We start from the raw sequence: 21,714 nt of genomic DNA, 5'->3' as shown, positions 1-21,714 counted from the left end.
ATGAGACTTCTTTTTTCTCCAACCCGATGGCGCTGAGCTCGGCTGTAGATTTTAGCTGCAATTACCTAACTTTAATAGAATTAGTGATTAGGGCTCAGCTACTTGCTGAATATGTACTTTGTTACTAGCTTAATTTTCCATTGTCTTAGAGTGAAGGCACACTTCTAGCAACAGGTTCGTATGATGGATTTGCAAGAATATGGACAAAAGATGGTGAGTTTTATTCCTGTATATTTACTTGAGCCATCTTTATTTAATCCAGTTTTATTTCCTGCCATGCATTGTGCTACATAGAATATAGATGTAGTCTGCTCCTAGGCCTCATCAATGGTTACTCACGAAGTGCCTTCTAGGCAGGGTAAAACCCAGCCCAGGAATATTTACATGTTGTGTTTTTCCCTTTTCATGCCTACTGAGGAAATCCTTTACTTTTATTTCTTTTTGTATCTATCTATGACCTTGCAGTATAATCTGTAACTGTGTAGGAAGAATCTCACTACCAGTGATATGTTTATCCCATCAGATTCCATTAATAACCCAGAATGATTGCCCAACCATGAGCGATGGGATCTCCTTTGGACTTCAGTATCTGATCATCCAAGCTTATCATAGGAGTGTATCAACTATGGAACTAAAGCCCCGCTTTCTCCTCTTTTCTTCTCCACCCACCCCAACCCCAAGTGACCACATGCACACGTACATGCAAAGAGGCTATTTACAGATATGCTAGTACATGTTTCTCACCCTCCCAATAATGCTCTCTGTATTTACCAATTCTGAGTCTCCTTTTCTTTATTCTTTCATGGGATGTGTTTTGCTTTCAAGGCTAATGTTTGTTACCCATCCCTAGTTGCCCTCGAGATGGTTGTGGTGACCCACCTTGAACTGTTGTAGTCCATGTGGTGTAGGTACACCTACTGTTAAGAAAGGTGTGTCAGGATTTTGACCCAATGACAGTGAAGAAATATTTACAGCCAGGATGGTATGTGGTTTGGAGGGGAGCTTGCAGATGGTGGTGTTTCCATGTACCTGCTGCCCTTGTCCTTCGAGGGGGTAGAGGTCGTAGGTTTGGAAGGCTGAAGGAACCTTGATGAGTTGTTGTAGTACATCTTGTGTATAGTATACACTGCTGCCAATGTGCGTTGGTAGTGGAGGAAGTGAATGTTTAGGTTCGTGGATGGACTGCTGATCAAGTAGGCTGTTGTCCTGGATGATGTCGAGCTACTTGATTGTCTTTGGAGCCACACCCGTCCAGGCAAGTGTTCCATCACTCTCTCCTGACTTGTGCCTTGTAGATGGTGGACAGGCTTTGGGGAGTCAGGTTACTTGCTTCAGAATTCCCAACCTCTGACTTGCTCCTGTAGCTACAGTATTTATATGGGGCTGGTCCAGTTCAGTTTCCGGTCGATGGTAACCCCCAGGATGTTGATAGTTGGAGTTATGGTGGGGGTTACCAGTGATGATAATGTCATTGAATGTCCCTTTTTGGACCAAGGTTGCAATGAGATTATGAGCTGAGTGGCTCTGGCAGAAACCAAACTGAGCATTAGTGAGCATTAGTGTGTAAGTGCCGCTTGATAGCACTGTCGATAACACCTGATGATCGAGAGGAGGTTGATGGGGCGGTAATTGGTCGGATTGGATTTGTCCTGCTTTTTGTGAACAGGACATCCTGCATAATTTTTCACATTGTCGGGTAGATGCCAGCATTGTCACCATACTGGATTACAGCTGGTTCTGGAGCATGAGGCAGCTCACCACCACCTTCTCAAGGGAAATTAGGGATGGGCAGTAAACGGTGGCCTAGCCAGCGATGCCCACATCCCATGAATGAATTTTTTAAAAATGAGCCTGCAGTGCTATTGCCGGGATGCTGTCAGGGTTCATAGCCTTTGCAGTGTCCAGTGCCTTCAGCCATTTCTTGATATATGCTAGGCATTTATCATCAGTGTGACAGATTGTTCTACAGAGGAGAGCTGGATTTGATTTTTTCCAAACACCTAAAACTATTGGTCTCACTTATACCCAACAGATTATATCATTACAGCCTGGACAGTAGACTGGCCTTGCAATTGTCCCTACTTTATGCCACGCCTGTTATGTAAAGAAAGTCAGCTCTTGTTTAACTGCTTATGAGTTCTGAAAACAAATGCAGTACTCATCAACTCAAGTGGACAGTTGATTGTCCAATTTCATTATAAAAGTAACTAAGTCTGATTCATTTCCAATTTTTCCTTCCATTGCAATGTGGCTTTGCCAACATTTCAGTAGTATAAATGCATCACTACCAAATATATACTCTATAATATACCTTTGTGCAAAAAGGTTCCGTTATTTCAGATGCTAAAGCCCAAGGAAAGATCTGTAGTTGTTAAGAAATTTGAATTGCTGACTTTTAATTATCCTGCATAGCGTCACAAACGTAGTTCCTCTGTAGAGTAATTAATGTTAATGCCAATTTGCCCATTAACCTTTGATTATATAGATTGTTCCTTTCACTGTAGTAGTTCTCAGTGGAGATCTGGTAACTAATTTTTTATTGTCTTCATTTTTTTAATGTAGTCTTTGTCATTCTTTAAGGTAACCTTGCTAGTACGTTGGGTCAACATAAAGGACCGATATTTGCATTAAAATGGAACAAGAAAGGAAATTTTATCCTTAGTGCAGGAGTGGACAAGGTAGATCTGAAATAATTTCATTACTTTAACATAAGTATTACTTTTATTACTTCCCAGTAATGAATTCATTTTTGTATCTGCTTCACGCTACTAATACTTTGATTTTGTTTCATGAAGACAACAATTATTTGGGACGCGCATACCGGAGAGGCCAAACAGCAGTTCCCTTTCCACTCTGGTAAGCTTTTTGAAAATTTATAAATTGTTTAGAACTATCTGATTTAAATTTGTTTTTTTTTTTGACTAGGAACTGTATTAGCACAGAATGTGCTTAAGAGCTGTTTGATCCTTTCCCAATTTGCTGAATTAATTTAACTTGTCATTTTTGCATGGATTGCTGGGGATTCTCATTAACTTTGGTTGACGGCCCTAACCCCAAGCAGTGACTTGCTGAAGACTGCTGATTGTCAGTCAGCAGGATTCTGTTGAAGTGTATAGGTGGGAATAACCCAACATTGCACATTACGGCTTCAAATTGCTTGCTTGTCTTCTTCAAAAAGATGTTTTAAGAAATTTACAGACTTTCTTTCAGTTATTTGCTTTATTGTTACTACATTTGTTAATTTCAGCATGTTTAAATAAATCTCTTCAATAATAGGAAAACAAAGTCAGGAAATTAATTCCGTAAATGAAAAAAATGTTCAAAAACATACGAGCAGTGATAGAGAAAGTAAAATGGTGTAAATACAAATAAGAATCAAGAGACAGGATGAAATTGCATTAAATGGGCAAATTAATTAGTTAGAGAAAGATGTTTTTAAATAATATAGATACTTCCTTACCTACAATGTTAGTGACCTCTTAGAGTCATAGAAGACACAGAAGGAGGCCATTTGACCCATCGGGTTTATGCCAGCTCTCCGTAGAGCAATCCTGTCAGTCCCATTCCCCGGCTCTTTCCCTGTAGCCCTGCAAGTTTATTTCCTTAAGTGCTCCTCCAGTTTCCTTTTGAAATCATTGATCATCTCAGCTTCCACCGCCCATGTGGCACTCATTTAAAAAAAAATTCAACTAGGCTAGTTAAACATAACTTACCCTTTTTAAATCCATGCTGGCTGTCTCTGATCTGTCCATATTGCTCAGTAACTCTGTCTTTAATTACAGATTCCAGTACTTCCCCACCACAGATGTTAAACTAATAGATCTATAATTTCCTGGTTTCTCTCTTCCACCCTACCCTTCTTGAATAATGGAGTGATTTTGGCAATTTTTCAATCTAAGAGGACAAAATCAAGAGAGCTTTGAAAGATCACCGCCTAAGCATCACCAATTTCCTCACCTGCTTAATTCCCTGGTGGGAAACAAACAAATCCTAGGCCTGGATTTTTTGTTCATCGGGTGCGCGCGATGCGCGGGCCCAGAAGCAGATGGGAAATGGGCCTCTGGCCGTGATCGGCCCCCGACCGCGATTTCACGCTGGCTAGTCAATTAACGACCAGCCAACGCGAAATGCATGCTGAAAAATGCTCAGCGCTGCTGGGGTGGGTGGGGACGGGAAGAGGGTGGGCGCTGACTTAACTGAAGGCGCGGATGAGGGCTTCTAGTGAGCTCCCTGAAGGCAGACAGCTGCCCCAGGGAGCAGCATACCTCCAGAGAATAAAGAAAGCAACAAAAATGCTGCAAAATATGTCCATGCAGCTCAATCAATCGCCTGAAAGCATACCTCATTAAAAAACCAGCCTCCAGATATCTCTGGAAAAACTCAGCAGGTCTGGCAGCATCGGTGGAGAAGAAATCAGTTGACGTTTCGAGTCCTCACGACCCTTCGGCAGAACTGAAGTATAGTTAGGAGAGAGGTAAAATATAAGCTGGTCTAAGGTGGGGGGCGGGGGGAGAGAGAAGTTGAGGGTGGGGTGGTTGTGGGGATAAGCAAGCAGTGATAGGAGAAGATAATCAAAAGATGCCACAGACAAAAGGATCAAAGAGGTGTTGAAGGTGGTGATATTATCTAAGACCGCTTAATTGTTGATGGGCATGCTTCCGACTGCCGTGCATTCCTGCCAAGCGAAATATCGTGCGAGTGCGCGATGACGTTGGGACGCTCGCCCGACATCATCTCGTGCTATTTCATGTCCGTTCGGGTTGGGCGTGCACCTGCCCTCGGGATTTAAAATTCCAGACCTAGAGATTTGTCAGTCTTCAATTGCATTATTTCCTCCATTTCGAATTTTAAAACTGGTATTAATCTAATGAGTAGCTCTCCCTAATTTATTTCTCTTGTTCTTTTTATCCCTGGAACTTTATCCTCTTTCTTTATTGTGGCAAACATTTACCAAATCTGCCATTTTCCTACAAGATTACCTACATCTGTCTTTAAGGTTTCTGTATGACTGTAGCCACCCTCTTTCTCTTAAGATAGTTGTGAAAACTTTTGGTGTTGTCCTTGATACTATTGCTTTTTTTCTCTTGCATTCTTTTTTTTGCACCTTTTACTACTTTCTTTGTATCTTTTTTGCTATTCGCGACTCCTCAGATACTGAAGCAGTCCATGTCCAAATGCAGCAAAACCTGGACAATGTTCAGGCTTGGGCTGACAAGTGGCAAGTAACATTTGTGTCACACAAGGGCTAGGCAATGACCATCTCCAACAAGAGAGAACCTAAACATTGCCCCTTGACATTCAATGGCATTACCATCATTGAATCCCCCACTATCAACATCCTGGGGGTTACCATTGACCAGAAACTAGCCATATAAATATTGTGGCTAAAAGAGCAAGTTAGACGGTAGGAATCCTGCGGCGAGTAACTTGCCTCCTGACTCCCCAAAGCTGCCCACGATCTACAAGGCACAGTCAAGAATGTGATGGAATACTTGCCACTTGCCTGGATGAGTGCAGCTCCAACAACACTCGAGAAGCTTGACACCATCCAGGACAAAGCAGGCTGCTTGATTGGCACCCCATCCACAAACAGTGAAGGAACGACGATATATTTCCAAGTCAGGATGGTGAGCGTCTTGGAGGACAAGGGCAGCAGATACATGGGAACACCACCACCTGGAGGTTCTCCTCCAAGCCGCTCACCATCCTGACTTGGAAAAATATCGCCGTTCCTTTACTGTCGCTGGGTCAAAATCCTGGAACTCCCTCCCTAACAGCACTGTGGGTGTACCTACACCACAGGGACTGCAGTGGTTCAAGAAGGCAGCTCACCACCACCCCCTGAAGGGCATTTAGAGATGGGCAATAAATACTGGCCTAGCCAGCGATGCCCACATCCCGCAAATGAATTTAAAAAAAGAGTTCTTTACATCTGTCTTAGCCCTAGTCAGCAGGTTCTTCAATATCTTTGCAATTGTGTATGCCCATTCTTTTATTTTTATGTTATCTTTCATCACTTTTATTGACCAATGCTGTTTAATTACACAAGTAGATCTCTTCGCCCTATAGGGCTACGTACAGGTCTTGTACCAGATTGTTACTTTAACACCTTCCAGTGCTCATCTATATTTTGCTCATTTAAGTTTCATCCAGTTTATTAGGGTCAGTTTCTGCTACATCTCTTCAAAGTCAGCCATACCTAAATTTAAAACCTTAATTTTTGACTCACCTTTTCCCCTCTTAAGCCATTATTGAATTCAGTTGTTTGGGTCACGTTAGTTAGATGTTCCCTTAACTCCATATTGTTGACAGTGCTCAGTTGTTTTATTACCGAGTTCCGTTCTGTTTTGTTATGCCACTGGGACAGCCGTGATGATGAATCACATTATAATTTGTCCTTGATTTTAGAGTTATCAGGAATTTGTGTAAAATAACCTGCTACATGACGATGATTATCTAAACACAAAATTTCATCATAAATAAGCAAAGCTTTATTGGTGAATGAATAACAAGTGCAAATATTCATCTGCATTTATAAAGTTTTTAACCTTGATTGTATCTAACAGTTGCTTATGAATAAGTTTAATACTCATGTTGTCAGACATCTAGAAACAAAATATTGCAAAAATAACACAATATGTTTGAAAAATAAAACTGGGCAAAAATTGTTTTTTTGCTTTGTTGTGTCTCTAAAATTGATTTTATTTTAGTCAGCAGTTGTTTCAATATTTATTTTACAGCGACCGATTTTCAATTTGCTTCCATTGTTTGTAATGTGAGATTGTGTAAATAGCATTATCAATTTCCTATTTAAATCCAATAATTTATTGAATTTAAAGATTAAGGGCAATCAGTACAGGATCTTTTGTAGCTACCATATATATGTGTGGAATTAAATAGTTTTGAATTAGTTGCTTGCCAAAGATAATTGCTGTATGTCAAAATTAACATGGACCCTAAATGAATTCAGGACGTTGTAAAGCCTTCGAAGGGCATTGATTGGTATAGGCTTAAATAAATATTCTTAACTATAACCAAATAAGCTCCATCCAATTTTAGACTAATAGGCAGTTATTTTTTGGGAGAAACATTATAATTGATATAATCAAATGCATTTAATCATATAAACAACAGCAGCAGTTTCTGAAAGAGCAGTCTGATTTAAGGTTGATTAATTGGCTGTGCTGCACAATATATATTTCAATACATTAATTTTCGATTTGCCTTTAGAGCAAATCATGTTAGTGCAAGGCCAGGTGTATTTTTTAACTGTAATTATCAGTAATGGTGATTTGGATCAAGTTATCCCGTCAGGGAGACATAAATGCCTAGCCTCCAGAGGAAAGAGCTTCAGATCATTTTTTTGGTTGGGTTGGTAATTAGATGAAATTTCAACATTTAAAAGCTCTGAACTATTTGTTAAGAGACGTTTCCAATTTCAGTTTGAATCACCAAATGAATAGTTGACTAACGTTAATGTGTATGAAATCTTGTTTACATTTCTGTAATTCACTTCCTCAAATATCTTCCATATTCTTCTTGTGGGGCAATTAGATATTTGAGAGAATGGCAATTGGGGTGTGTTAATTTGGCTAGATAGACTTCAGAGTCTTTTCTACCCCTGTAATTTTATTTGTTCAAAATACTACTACTGGGAATTATGAGCATTGCTGCTTTTCTAGTACAAATCCAGTTTTTATTTGATATATCTGCTTTTGAAAACAATTTCATCATTTGAATTATGATCGATTGTGCAAAAATGTTCTTCTGTTGGGATTGCAGTGCATACTAATTATCAAGAGCTAAAAATTTTCCATTTCTCTATTTTGCATTTACAGCTCCAGCACTAGATGTTGACTGGCAAAGCAACAACACGTTTGCCTCTTGCAGCACAGACATGTGCATCCATGTGTGTAAACTAGGTGCAGACAGGCCCATCAAGACATTCCAGGGACACACGGTAATGACTATCCAGAACCGGGCAGCTTTAATTATTGATCATTGATCATTGTTGTTCCTGATAACACAGTGTGTAACTGATGTTGTATTGATCCAATTAGCCCAGGAGGTTTTGGTTTGATCTCTCATCCATGCAGAGGTAGCTGATCTTAGCCCAAGTGGCACAAGGGGTACTGCAGCTTTCATCAGCATGAGGACTGGAGTGGGGGAGAATCACTGCTATCCAGTGATTCCTTCCTGAATGAATGTGTGAGTGAGTTGAGGATGAGATTAGGCTTGGAATTTATCTCCCAAATTTGCCATTGCTTGCTACCTTGTGCCAAATGTAAGGTACTGAGGAATTGCTAAAACTCATTAAACTGTTCTTAAAGACCAGTTGGTGCCTTATGAGGGACAGAGAGTGAATGGGGGTGGAAAAATTGGAACTAGTGAGCACCACCGCCTTTTCAAGTGTTACCCATTTTCTGTTTTTTTTTTAAAGATCTGGCTTGCAACAGATTGTCAGATTGATAATTTGCCATTTGCGTTCTGATGGATCATTGAAAATCAATTTTATTTTTTTCCCTTTGAGTGGCTCATTTTCTCCAGCCATGTGAGGCCCCTGTATCCACTGCCTTCAAGTTGACAAGGTGGAGTGATCATGTGCAAAGATTCCATCTACACCATTTGCTGAGATTGGCAAACTTAATTTCTAAGCAAAACTTGAATGCTGGTGTCAGTCAAGGCTAAGATTAAAGTTTTAGTTTCCCAGTTAAAAGCTGTAGCGGTTTTACATTGCACTTTCCAGACACCCCTTTCTTTCTCTAATGTAAAATGAGAATAAAGATGTTAAATTGATTAAAGCATTAATTTTTGTACTCCTGAAGTAAATTTAACCCCCTCCTAAGTAATAGCCACAACACTATACTAATGTAAGGATTCCCTTTCATTTAATATACACAGCAAGTCTTTGCTTTAAGTTGTCCCGTTTTAAGCCACTTCGGTTTGACGTCGTATTTTTAATGGGGCTGGTATTCTTATTTAGTGCTGAGGATTCTAATTAAATTTGTTTCATGCCAGGTGTAAGGTCACGTGACACAATTGGTGCCATTTTAGTGTCCTCTCCTGCTCGCTGCCAACCTTCCTACTCCTGACCCTCCCACTTGCTGCCCACCCTCCTGCTCCCAACCCTCTTGTTTGCTGCCAACCCTCCCGTTTGCCTCATCTCTAGCTTGCGGCTTGCCTCTACAACCCTGTAACTTGAAGCTGCTCTCGCTCTGTTGGTTGCTTCATGCCTCTTCCTACCCGTCTGCTGAGCTTTGCTGGCAATGACGGTTTGGGAGAGTGACGTGGCCAGCAGGAGGGTCGGGACTGGGAGGATTGGGGAGCACGATTGGCAGTGAGCCAGATGGGCAAGGAGCGAGCGAGGCGGTGAGTGCGAGAGACGGCAAGTGGAATTTAAGTAGAAAGAGTTGGCATATTTCTTTTTTATTTTTAAAATTTATTTTATTTTGAAAGTTATTTTGTTTATGACTATAATAATTTAGCAATGTACAGTACTTAAACCTATAGGGTACAATGTTTTACTGTGTTTTTTTTTCCTGACTGGAAAAGTTCTACAAAGCCTAACTAAAGCCTTTACATTGGTTGCAATGGGAAAATCTGATTCGCTTAACATTTCATTTAAAGCTGCAGTTCTCAGGAATGCAATTACAATGTTAAATTAGGAATTACTGTATGGCCTCCTACTTCCTTGGTATTTTCAGGCACACAATGGAATCAAAATTTAAAATGATTGATTTTTGAATTTTCTTTGAGTTAATAAGTTTAGGTCATATTATTAAAGCACAATTCATTTATTCAAAGGAAAGAGTTTTATTTTGGTGGTTCAGCAGCATATAGATGATTTTGTCATGAAGGAAAGGTTTCCACCCACTATTTCGCATACAGTAAATCCACAATCTTAAATTATGAGGTCTGGTGCCAATTGGCAGAAGTCAGCAATAGATTGCCTTTCATGCTTTCATAATTACAAAATATTAAGTGTCACAGGGGATATCAGAGATGAAACAAAGTGGGGAAAGAAATTGTGTTGCAAGAGTAAATTATGTTTTTGTCTAAATCCTACGAAGTAATTTCAAACTTGATTAGATTTTATACTTCACAGATTTCTGTTATTCCTTTTCTTTCAAATGTGTGTATTTGTAACCTCAAGAAAATGTTTACCTATGAATCTTCACCAAATTTAGCAAGTGACACACTTGAAATATGTTATGCATGTAAAACAGAATGAATATCTTGTACTTGGACTAAACTGCTCATCTCAATAACACAAACCTAGTTTTATTGAATGTTTATCAAACTCGATGAGCAATTTTTCTCATATTCTTGATTCCTTTGAATATTGGTACTTCAAACTTTAACTTTGTAAAGTTACGAAACAGGAAACATTGACTTGTTGGCTCAGGTTGAAAAGTGTTGATGCATTTAAATTAATATTAAAAAAAAACACTTCTAAAAACTTTTAAAGTTTCATGATTTATCCTCTTGAACATTGTCATAAATTTGTACCAATCCAAAAATGCCCAATTGTGTTGTTTTAGTGTGTATTTAAAAATGGTGTGCAGCCACTTACATAGCAAATATAATTTGTATTGGATAAAACAAGAAGATTACAATTGTTTTTGAGGCACATTTTAGCAAATGGTTCCTTTTTGCTTTGATGTTTGCATGCTTGTTCATGTATTTTAAATTTTTTGCTACATTTTCAAATTACTTAAATGATGTTTGTCAACAGGATTTTTTTAAAGAAAATGTGTAAGCCCTTTTTTCAATTTAGAAGGCCGTTACATTTTAACGTCAGTTTTAAATCTTGACTACAGTATCTTGATTGGCCTTCTCCTTTAGCTAAGACTTCAGTAGCATATTTCTACTTTTTCCCTTTTGTATGCTTCAGAATTGATGCTATAATTTTGTGTTAATATTGATTTGGCATTTGAAATAAGCAAAGTAAAATACTAATGAATAATTTGTTTCCAGTGCTGACAGCCCTGTAGTTTAAGGCTTGATATTTCTTGTTGATATCCTAACATGCAGGAACATATTCTGTTTATGTTGAATGTCAAGAGCTTGCTCTTGCTGCTTATATGAAGGGGATATCTTGTTTATTCATAATGCCTCGGTTCTGTTTTCAGAACGAAGTGAATGCAATCAAGTGGGATCCAACTGGGAATCTACTCGCATCTTGTTCTGATGACATGACTCTAAAGGTAATTAATGTTGCACTTTTGCTGTTGTTGCATAGAATTTGTTGTGAATTAAACACTATTAAAAATTCTGTCAAAGCTGAAAAAGTGAAGGTTTAGTATAGAAACCAAAAAGGCAGGGGCAACTATAATGATGGCAGATGTCTCATAGATTTGACCTTGGTGACTGGGGAGAGCTGATGAAAAAAATGTAAACAAATGAAATCAGATGAGGAAGGGCAAGACTCAGATTTCCTAAAGCCTAATTGCTCTAACAATTAATATCTGTATTTCGACTTCTGTGTACAAGACGTGAGTTTCAGGCATTGACCTTATTTGTGAGAGTTGCTTAAATAATATTACAGAAATTTATGGTAGAATGAGACCATTCAGCCCATCGTGTCTGTATCAGCTGAAAAAGAGCTATCTAGTCTAATCCCACTTTCCAGCTGTTGGTCCATAGCTTTCTATGGCATTTCAAGCATATATCCAAGTACTTTTTAAATGGGATATGAGTTTCTGCCTCCACCTCCCTTTCAGACAGTGAGTTCTAGACATCCACCACCATCTGAGTAAAAAAAAATTCTCCTCAACTCCCAACTAATCCTTCTCCCTATTACTTTAAATCTATGTGTTTTCAGTAATTGACCTCTCTGCTAAGGGAAATAGGCCCTACCCATCATCTCTATCTTGGCCCTTCATAACTTTGTGCACCTCCCCTTTAAGACATAGCGTTGTCAGTGTCATGGTTCAGAAATGGAACCATTCTCTTCCTTGTGGGAATTTCGGTCAATACCCTTAATGTGTTATGTGGATTATATATGCCATGGTATCCAAGCATCATTGGGAATCTTGGCTTGTGGATACAGTTCAACAGCTTAGAACATTGAAAGACTAAAGTTAGATTAACTGCTTTACAGTTGCATTGTCTACCTCCACAGCACTCTACTTTTGTGCTTCTGTTCATATCTGCCCCAGTGATTTAACACATTGCATTAGTTTCTGTTCTTGTCCCCATGCAATTACCTTTTGTTATTCGTTAATGCATTGTTGGCAAGGCCAGTATTTGTTGCCCATCCCTAATTGCCCTTGAGAAGGTGGTGGTCAGCCCATGAATTCTTGAATAGATGCTCCTTGTGTAGGTACACCCACAAGTGCTGTTATGATGAGAATCTCTAGGATGTCCAATGCTGTACACTTGGTTTCCCCCATATTTATAGTTCACACTGTCCCTCAGCTAGATTTTTGGCAACCACAGACCAACCTTCCATTTGTATACTGATAATGCCAATGCTGCCTCCGCTGCAGACTCCAAGGTGTTGCTATCATGTATCTAACATAAGGGCTCTGAATGATCCACAATTTCCTTCAACTCAAGATTGACAAAATTGAAGTTGTACATTCAACTCCCATCAGCACTTTTTCTTTCTGACCAGGGGAGGCGGTGGCATAGTGGTATTCTCACTAGACTAGTATTCCAGAGACCCTAGGTAAAGTTCTGGGGAGCTGTTGTTTGAATTGTTGAATTTGAATTCAACAGAAGTCTGGAATTAAAAAGTCTGATGATGACCATGAAACCACTGCCGATTGATGTAAAAACCCATCTGGTTCACTGATGTCTTTTAGGGAAGGAAATCTGCCGTCCTCACCTGGCCCATAGCCATGTGGTAGTCTCTTAAATGCCCACTGAACAAGGGTAATTAGGGATGAGCACTAAATGCTGGCGTAGCCAGTTGTGCCGACATCCCATGAATGAATAAATTTTTAAAAATTCGGGCTGCTTCCGGAGGCTAAATCAGGAGGTCCTGTTTGATCTCAAGCTAAGATGCTTTCTCTACATGTGCACATTGACAAGACCACTTTCTTCCACCTTTGTAGCATAGCCTACCAGCACCCATACCTTTTCAGTGCTATGCCTGTGCCTTCGTCTTTAAATTGTCTCCTGACTGGCCTCTGCCCAGTCTTTCATAGACTTAGTAATACAGAATTCTAGCCTGTGCTTTTTGCTGTATGTTTATTATCGATGGGCTGAATTTTCCCCCTGTCGGGGGGGTTGTGCGGGGGTGGGTAGGAGCAATTAAGGCCCGCCCAGTGTGACGCACGCCCAGAAACGCTATGCGCTCCCTGTGCGGGTGGGGGGATTCTCTGAGTCGGGTCCTGTGCTCTTTCGCGCGTGCTCGAAGTTTAAGTTCTGGAAAATTTTTAAAAGGTGAAAAAAAATTTTAAGGATATGTCCCCTCATGTGAAACTGTCATGTCCATTAATTTTTTCAAATATTTTTATTTAATTAATAAACCGTTCATGAAACATCATCCCGCCCCTGGATGAGGTTTCAAGAAAAATGCGAAGGCCGCCTGAGCTCTTCGCCTGCCCGCCAACCTTAAGGTTAGACAGGCAGCATTCTTAACTTTAATTACTTTGTTAATGGCTTTAATAGGCCTTTGACAGTTCGGCGGGCATGCAGCCGACATGGTTGCGCATTCGCCGAACTGACTACAAATGACGCGCGGTGACGTCGGGATGCCTGCCCAACGTCACCAAGCGTCATTTTATGTGTCGCCGAGCGGGCCCCACCCCCGCTCGCCAACGGGCAAGTTCTTCCCCATGTCTTTGTAAACTCCACTGATTTTCTGCCTCCTTAACAAATATTTGGTCTCCTCTTTAAATTCTTTCACATTCTTGTTTAACCTATCTGAACAATCTTTACCAGCCATTGGCCCCTGCAGGTGCCCTCGGCTTTACTAACACCAAAGTCCTTCCTATGATCCACCATTAGAGGAAAATCTTTCATTGCCAATAACTCCCCAGAACCACTTTGCCTTGCTACTCCCCTCTCTACCTTCAAAAGCCTTCTTAAAACTTTCTTTTAGATCTTGCTTTTAGTTGTTCCCCATCTGAGTTCCCACCCTCCTTCTGATTAGTGCATGTTTTTGCAGCTTGTGTACTCTGATATTTTATTTTGCTTGAAGAGAACTATATAAATCAATGTTGTGCAGCACCTTTTAAGAAAAATGGGCTTTTTACAACAAATTGCAAGAATATATATAGACCTCCTTCATTTGTGGAATTTAACTGGTTGTAGAGTTAAGCAAGTCAGATTGCAATATTGTATCCTGGAGTTCTCAAAGGTTAGTTTGGGAGTGGCAAGGTTAAAGTTTATACAAATTTATTCTGGAAATTTAACTTTTGGGTAGGCATCTCCCTCAAGTGATAAATGGGAAAATTATACATGAGCTATAGAGAGGATGGGCTTTATGCGGAATGGCCTTTTCTTTATTTTAGTTAAATGCATAGTAAACAATGTATTTCAGTAGATCTTCCCTTTAAAATATTATCCATTAATGTACTTATTAAGATGCAGTGTTGAGCTTAGAGGTGTAGATGAGTTTGTAGATGAGTATTTCCTTTTGTTGGTTTTCATGCAATTTTGTTTTTAATATAGATCTGGAGCATGAAACAAGATACATGTGTTCATGATTTACAAGCGCACAACAAAGAAATCTATACCATCAAGTGGAGTCCAACAGGACCTGGTACTAACAATCCAACCGCCAATCTTATGTTAGCAAGGTATGGAAGAATCTTATCTATATAATTAGAAGTCCTGAATCTCTGAATATCTGTCAATTCTTTCTAAGGTGTTCCACCTGAAAATGCATCATATCTCAACAGAAAAAAACAGGAAAAAAAATGCTTAAGTAAACATTAATCATTTAAGTTTCTACTAAAATAGGTGACTAAATGTGAACAAATCATAAAGTGGGAAATGTGTAACCGTCAGAAAGCCAAGCAATTAAATCCCCGAGTGCTTTTTTCAGGCCACCCTTTACTAACCAGGAAATACTACAAAACCCACCAGAGTGCTGAAGTTAATTCTTCGATTACTGGATAAGTAGTTTTGATGCCGTTCCTGTGGAATTACAGTTCCCAGAATATACTATGACAAACAAGATACAAAATTTGTTAACAGCTATGAGGTATGAGTTGGAAGGGAGATTTCTTTCGCATATTATACGGTTAAGCCAATAACACAAATGTCTACACTTTACAGGGCATTTTGGCAAGATTTGCTTTTCATTGAGGTTACGGCGGATGCACATGAAGCACTTTGATGCTACTGTGGGCGGCGAGCCAGGCAGAGCTAGCAGTGGCCACCTGTTTAGAGGCTGCCTACTGAAGCCTCACAATAGGAATTTTTCTCTCCCTTCCCAACTACCAATTACTGTTTCAGGAACTACAAATTGGGGAAGAAGAATATGTTTATAAACAAAAGAAGATAGAGAAGACTAAAGATTTTGATGAAGGAGCAGAGTGCAATAAATGAAGCACTTGCATCTTAAAAAAAACAATCGCTGCCAATCAGTGGGATATGGGAAAAAAATGATAAACTATATAACTGGAATAAAAGAGTTTTGAAAGAATAGAACACAGGCAACAAGCGGTTACAAATATGAATTCACTAGGCCTATTCACTAGGCACTACTAACAGTAGTGAGACATACAAGATTCTGAAGGGGCTTAACAGGATAGACACTGAGAGGCCGTTTCCGCTGTCAGGGGAATCTAGAACAAGGGGGGCACAGTTTCAGGATAAGGGGCTGATTACTTAGGACTGAGGTGAGAAATTTTTTCATTCAATCGGTTGTGAATCTTTGAAATTCTCTACCCCAGAGGATTGTGGATGCCCCATTGTTGAAAATATTTAAGGCTGAGATGGATAGGTTTTTGATATCTCAAGGGATCAAGGAATATGGGGAACAGGTGGGAAATTGGAGTTGAAGTACAAAATCGGCCATGATTGTATTGAATGGCAGAGCAGGCTGTTTCAATGGGCCATAGGGTCTACTCTTACTCCTATCTCTTATGTTCTTGTGTTCAATATTTTTAAATTTGTATCAGTCACGTATTGTATTGCTTTAGTAAATTTGCTATATGGTAGTGAGAGGCAAAACACTGACATATAAGCTGCAGGGGGGTGTTGAGGCAAATGTTTAAAAAAAAATCATGTGCATGTCAGGTCCCAGGCTACATTTGGGAAAGCTGCTAATTATTTAATGAAACTAAGTTGTTTATAGGGAAGGTCCTGGGCCCAACCACCTTCAGCTGCTTCATCAATGACCTTCCCTTCATCATAAGGTTAGAAGCGGGGATGTCTGCTGACAATTGCATTCACAACTTATCAGATACTGGAACAGTCCATGTCCGTATGCAGCAAGACCTGGATAACATTGAAGCTTGAGCGCATAAGTAGCGAGTAACATTCGTGCCACACAAGTGCCAGACCAACCACCAACTCCAATAAAAGAATCTAACCATCTCCCTTTGATATTTAATGGCATCACCATCGCTGAATTCCCCACTATCAACAGCCTGTAGGTTACCATTGACCAGAAACTGAACTGGACCAGTCATATAAATACTATAGCTACAAGAGCAGGTCAGGGGCTGGGAACTCTTTGGTAAGTAACTCACCTCATGACTCCCTAAAGTCTGTCCACCATCTACAAGGCACAAGTCAGGAGTGTGATGGAATACTCTCCACTTTCCTGGATGAGTGCAGCTCCAATAATACTCAAGAAATTCAACACCATCCAAGACAAAGCAGCCAGCTCGATTCACATCCAATCCATCACCTTCAACATTCAGTCCCTCCACCACATTTACACAGTGGCAGAAGTGTGTACTATCTATGAGATGCACAGCAACAAATCACCAAGGCACCTCCCAAACCCTTGACCATCTAAAACAACGGTGCAGGTTGATACATGGGAACACCACCACCTTCAAGCTTCCCCTCCAAGCCACACATCAACCTGATTTGGAAGTATAACTGTTCCTTCACTGTCACTGGGTCAAAATCCTGGAACTCACTTCCTAACAGTATTGTGGATCTACCTACACCACATTGTCTGCTGCAGTTCAAGAGAGTGGCTCCCCATCACCTTCTCGAGGGAAATTAGGGATGGGCAATAAATGCTGGCTCAGCCAGCGACGCCCACACCTCAACCAATAAATATATTTTAAAAATTGCAAGAGCACCAGATCTCAAAGGGAACAATCTATATTGCATGAAAAGAGGGTGCTGATTGGTTGGCAAGTGGACCCTAATTGGTAGAGGCATTGCCATGGAGAATGCACCAGGGAACAGTTAACTGCCAAGATTTTGTTTAAGTTAAAACCAGGCAGGTCAACTCTGGTCATGGCATTGCCCAGGGGAATGAACCAGGGAATAGCTGTCCCCCAAGTTTTTGTTTAATTGAAAAAGGCGCAATGCATGGACATGTTCTTTCTGTTTGCAAAGGACAGGGCCCTGTGTGTGAATATTTGTGACTTCTAGCACGTGTAAGCGAGCTACATTGTGAGCCCAACTGATGATCTCAAATTGGTTATCAGTGTAATTTTTATCACAATCAGGATTGTTTAGCACGTGATGTACAATTGGGGAATCACATCTAACATTGAACACTGTCCTGAGTTTTGCAAACTTGGTCTGGTTGAGTACGGTCAGTACTTTGCCTGTTGTGAATAGCTGAAGGGACGTGCTGTTTGATATGATCCTCCAGTTGTTGGGATGTATGGCCTGAATAACTGGCATCACGCCAGCACCGAAATTCATATACCCCATTACTCATTTGTGTGGTAGGCAGAATGTTTTTTGGCATACCGCTCGTGTTACTACTGCGTTGTAGCAGGGTGAAATGGCTATCTTCATCTGTTGTTCAAATTTTTGAGACATCTTACCCTTCCAGGATAATCTGGGCCAGGATTTTTCAGTTGGCTACAACTTAAAAAGTTAATATGAAAGATAAAAACATGTCCCATCTCGTGTGACATAATCACAAGAGGAGACATGTTTCATTAAAATTTTAATGCCTGTAAAATTTTTTTTTAAAAACCACTTCAATCTTCCTGAGGCAGCTCCATGCCTCAGGGAGATTGAAGTGCACACGAAAGAGCGCTGGCCCCGATTCTCCCTCCTTCCCCCTGCCCGCTCAGGCAGCACTGAGCGCTACTGCTCGCATCATATGCTGGGCGGGCCTTAATCGGCCCACCCGTGTAAAATGGCAGTGCGGAGCCGATCGCGGGCGGCAGTCAGCTCCACAGCTGCCCCCGTCCACTCCCGCTGAGCCCGCCTGATGCGGGGAAAAGTTCAGGCCTTGAAGTAGACTCTGCACTTTTCAGGGTAGAAAGTGATGGCCTTAGGCTCATTCACGAGTTAGCGCGATATACAGTGAGCAATGATCCAGATAACTTTGATGCACTCTATTTCGGCATCAAGCTTGCATTTTAAAAAATTCATTCTTGGGATGCGGGCGCCGCTGACTAGGCCAGCATTTATTGCCCTTCCCTAATTGCCCTTGTTCAGAGGGCATTTAAGAGTCAACCACATTGCTGTGGGTCTGGAGTCACATGTAGGTCAGACCAGGTAAGGATGACAGATTTCCTTCTCTAAAGGACATTAGTGAACCAGATGGGTTTTTACAACAATCGACAATGGTTTCATGGTCACCATTAGACTTTTGATTCCAGATTTTTATTGAATTCAAATTCTACCACCTGACGTGGCACGGTAAGCAAATGGCCTGGGCCCTATTTACAAAGTTGCCAATAAGGCCAATCTTATAGCGTGTGTAACTATAGGAATCCCAGCGCAAATATTTACCAGTGAAAGTGGGCTTACAGTCGTTAGTAGTAGAGAATCCATTGGCTGATTTCTCAACTAACACATCGAGGAAATGGAGTTTATTTGACAGCTCCATTTCAAGGGTGAATTTGAGCACGGGATGGAGCCCATTAAGCTGTATAAAGGAAATTCTTACATGCAACTGCAGATTCAAAAATATAGCAAACGTATCATCTATGTATTGTAAATATTCAAGGGGTAGTAGGTTAGGGGTCATTTCATCAAAGACACACTTCTAGTGAAAACCAACAAAGATGTTGGCAAGAGCTGGGCCTAGAGAGAATCCCATGCTTTTAAATTTCACCAGTTGCCATGGTGGGATTTGAATTCGTGTCCCAGAGCATTAGCCTGGGCCTCTGGATTACTAGTTCATTGATATTACCACTACACCAAAGCCTCCCCCGATAAAAGTAATGTTAGTATTCTTATTTATAAAGTATGTCTGTGCTTTTGAGATTTTTTATAGTAGATTGCATAAACTTAATAGGTTAAGTAACCATTAATCATTTGAGTTTCTTGTATGCGCTAGATATTATTGTTTTCTGGCAATCAAAGGCAAATTTTTGTTCAGTAAACTCTAATTACAATATAGCTATTGGTGCTTCAGTGGGAATTGCTACTGGCAAAAAGAGAAGTCTTGAGTAAAGATTCGGTAAGTGAGAGTGGAAACTGCAGAGGCACCAGTGATAATCTTCAGTCTTCCTTAGACACAGGGGAGGTGCCAGAGGACTGGAGAACTGGAAATGTTACACCCTTGTTCAAAATGGGGTGCAAGGATAAAGTTGGCCCGTCAGTTTGACCTCAGTAGTAGGGAAACTTATGGAAACTATAGTACGGGATAAAATGAATAATCACTTAGACAAGTGTAGGATAATTAAGGAAAGCCAGCATGGATTCATCAAGGGAAAATCATGTTTAACTTGCTGGAGTTTTTCGAGGAGGTAATAGAGAAGGTTGATAAGTGAAACGCTGTTGATGTGGTGTATATGGATTTTCAAAAGACATTTGATACAGTGCCACACAATAGACTTTGTGGGCAAAATTCTAGCTCATGGAATAAAAGGGAAAGTAGGCACTTGGATAAGAAATTGGCTGAGTAACAGGAAACAGAGGGTAGTGATAAATGGTTATTTTTCAGATTGGAGGAAGGTTTGTAGTGGAGTTCCTCAGGGGTCAATGTTGGGACTCTTGCTCTTCCTGATATATATTAATGACCTAGACTGTGATGTGCGGGCATGATTGCTAAATTTACGGATGATACAAAGATTGGAAATGTTGTCAACTGTGATGAGGATAGTCTTGAACTTCAAAAGGACATAGACAATTTGGTGGATTGGGCAGACAAGTGGCAGATGAAGTTTAATGCAGAGAACTGTCAGGTGATTTGTTTGGGCAGGAAAGATATGGTGAGACAGTATAAAATAAAGGGAGAGCCTCTAAATGGAGGTGCAGGAACAGAGGGACCTCGTTGTATATGTACATAAGTCATCGAAGATGGCAGGGCATGTTGAGAGAGCAGTTAATAAAGCATATAGTATCTTAGGCTTTATTAATAGGGGCATTGAGTACAAGAGTAAGGAGGTCATGTTGAACTTGTATAAGACACTAGTTAGGCTTCATCTGGAGTACTGCGTCCAGAACTGGGCCCCATAGTTAAGGAAGACTGTGAAGGCATTGGAGAGAGTACAGAGGAGATTCACAAGAATGATTCCTGGGATTAAGAACTGTAGCTATGAAGATAGATTGGAGAGGTTGGAACTGTTTTCCATGGAGAAAAGAAGGCTGAAAGGAGACTTGATAGAGGTATTCCAGATCCTGAGGGATATGGACAGGGTAAATAGTGAGAAACTGTTCCCACTCAAGAGAACTTCAAGAATTGAAGGGCACAGATTCACAATAATTGGCAAAAAGAGTAAATGTGATGTAAGGAAAACATTTTTCACCCAGAGGGTGTTTGGAGTCTGGAACAAACTTCCTGAAAGGGTGGTGGAGGCAGGTTTGATTGAGGTATTCAAAAGGGAATTCGATTGCTACCTGAAAAGAGAGAATGTGCAAGGTTATGGGGATAAGGCAGGGGAGTGGAACTAGGTGGAATGCTCTTTCAGAGAGCCAGTGCAGACTCGATGGGCCGAATTGTAAAGATACTGTGATATTGTGAAGTTGTTAAAAACCTGGAATGATTCAAGGTTATAATAAATGCACACTACCAATATGGTATTGAGTTTTGCAGCTTGATGTTGGCTGTTGATCAGGACCCAGATCAAAAAAGGCATCCGTCGGTCTGAATCGCATGGAGCTATTTGTTAATGACTATTTTTTAAAAATTGGTTGGAGAGGGTACTTTACATTGAACGTATTTTTAGACTTCTGATAAAAGCTGTTATGGGTGCTGCTGGTGGGATTTTTGAACTACGTTCTTAGACTTTGGAATTTTTTTCTACAGTGCATCATTTGATTCTACTGTACGACTATGGGATGTGGACCGAGGTATCTGTATCCACACTTTGACCAAACACCAGGAACCTGTATACAGCGTAGCGTTCAGCCCAGATGGCAGGTACCTGGCTAGTGGCTCTTTTGACAAGTGTGTTCACATCTGGAACACTCAGGTAAGTTCTAAGTGCTTTCATCTGTTGAAGACATGTTAAATTTTCTTTTTTTCAATCTTATTGTTTGTTTATACCATAGAAGCACATTGGAAGGCTGTTTATAACATACATAAACAATGCTTCTGTATGTATGACTGCCCTGTTATATTTATTATCACAGAAAATGGTGGCTGTGCCATTCCGCCCCGACCCCCTGACTCCGCAATCTGTTAGTGCAAGTGTACAGTTGAATTGCATT

At 40.4% G+C, this 21,714-nt stretch overlaps 2 protein-coding genes across 6 annotated transcripts in view; one reads left to right on the top strand and one right to left on the bottom strand.

Moving 5' to 3' along the window:
• Positions 1–21,714, bottom strand: part of LOC144693794 (uncharacterized) — a 456,645-nt gene that overhangs the window by 2,006 nt on the left and 432,925 nt on the right. The gene's annotated exons all lie outside the window — the stretch shown is intronic.
• tbl1xr1a (TBL1X/Y related 1a) overlaps positions 1–21,714 on the top strand; it is a 194,653-nt gene that overhangs the window by 162,127 nt on the left and 10,812 nt on the right. For all 5 annotated transcript variants that reach the window (XM_078563841.1, XM_078563836.1, XM_078563840.1 and 2 more), the window contains 7 exons: positions 150–213; positions 2,581–2,678; positions 2,796–2,856; positions 7,839–7,960; positions 11,133–11,207; positions 14,626–14,753; positions 21,311–21,476. In XM_078563841.1, coding sequence (XP_078419967.1) covers positions 150–213; positions 2,581–2,678; positions 2,796–2,856; positions 7,839–7,960; positions 11,133–11,207; positions 14,626–14,753; positions 21,311–21,476 — 714 coding nt within the window. The remainder of the gene's footprint in view (positions 1–149; positions 214–2,580; positions 2,679–2,795; positions 2,857–7,838; positions 7,961–11,132; positions 11,208–14,625; positions 14,754–21,310; positions 21,477–21,714) is intronic.

This window comes from Cetorhinus maximus, chromosome 19, assembly GCF_964194155.1.
Source record: "Cetorhinus maximus chromosome 19, sCetMax3.hap1.1, whole genome shotgun sequence".
In the NCBI taxonomy this organism is placed as follows: Eukaryota; Metazoa; Chordata; class Chondrichthyes; order Lamniformes; family Cetorhinidae; genus Cetorhinus; species Cetorhinus maximus.
This window is presented reverse-complemented; position numbering and strand designations above follow the sequence as displayed.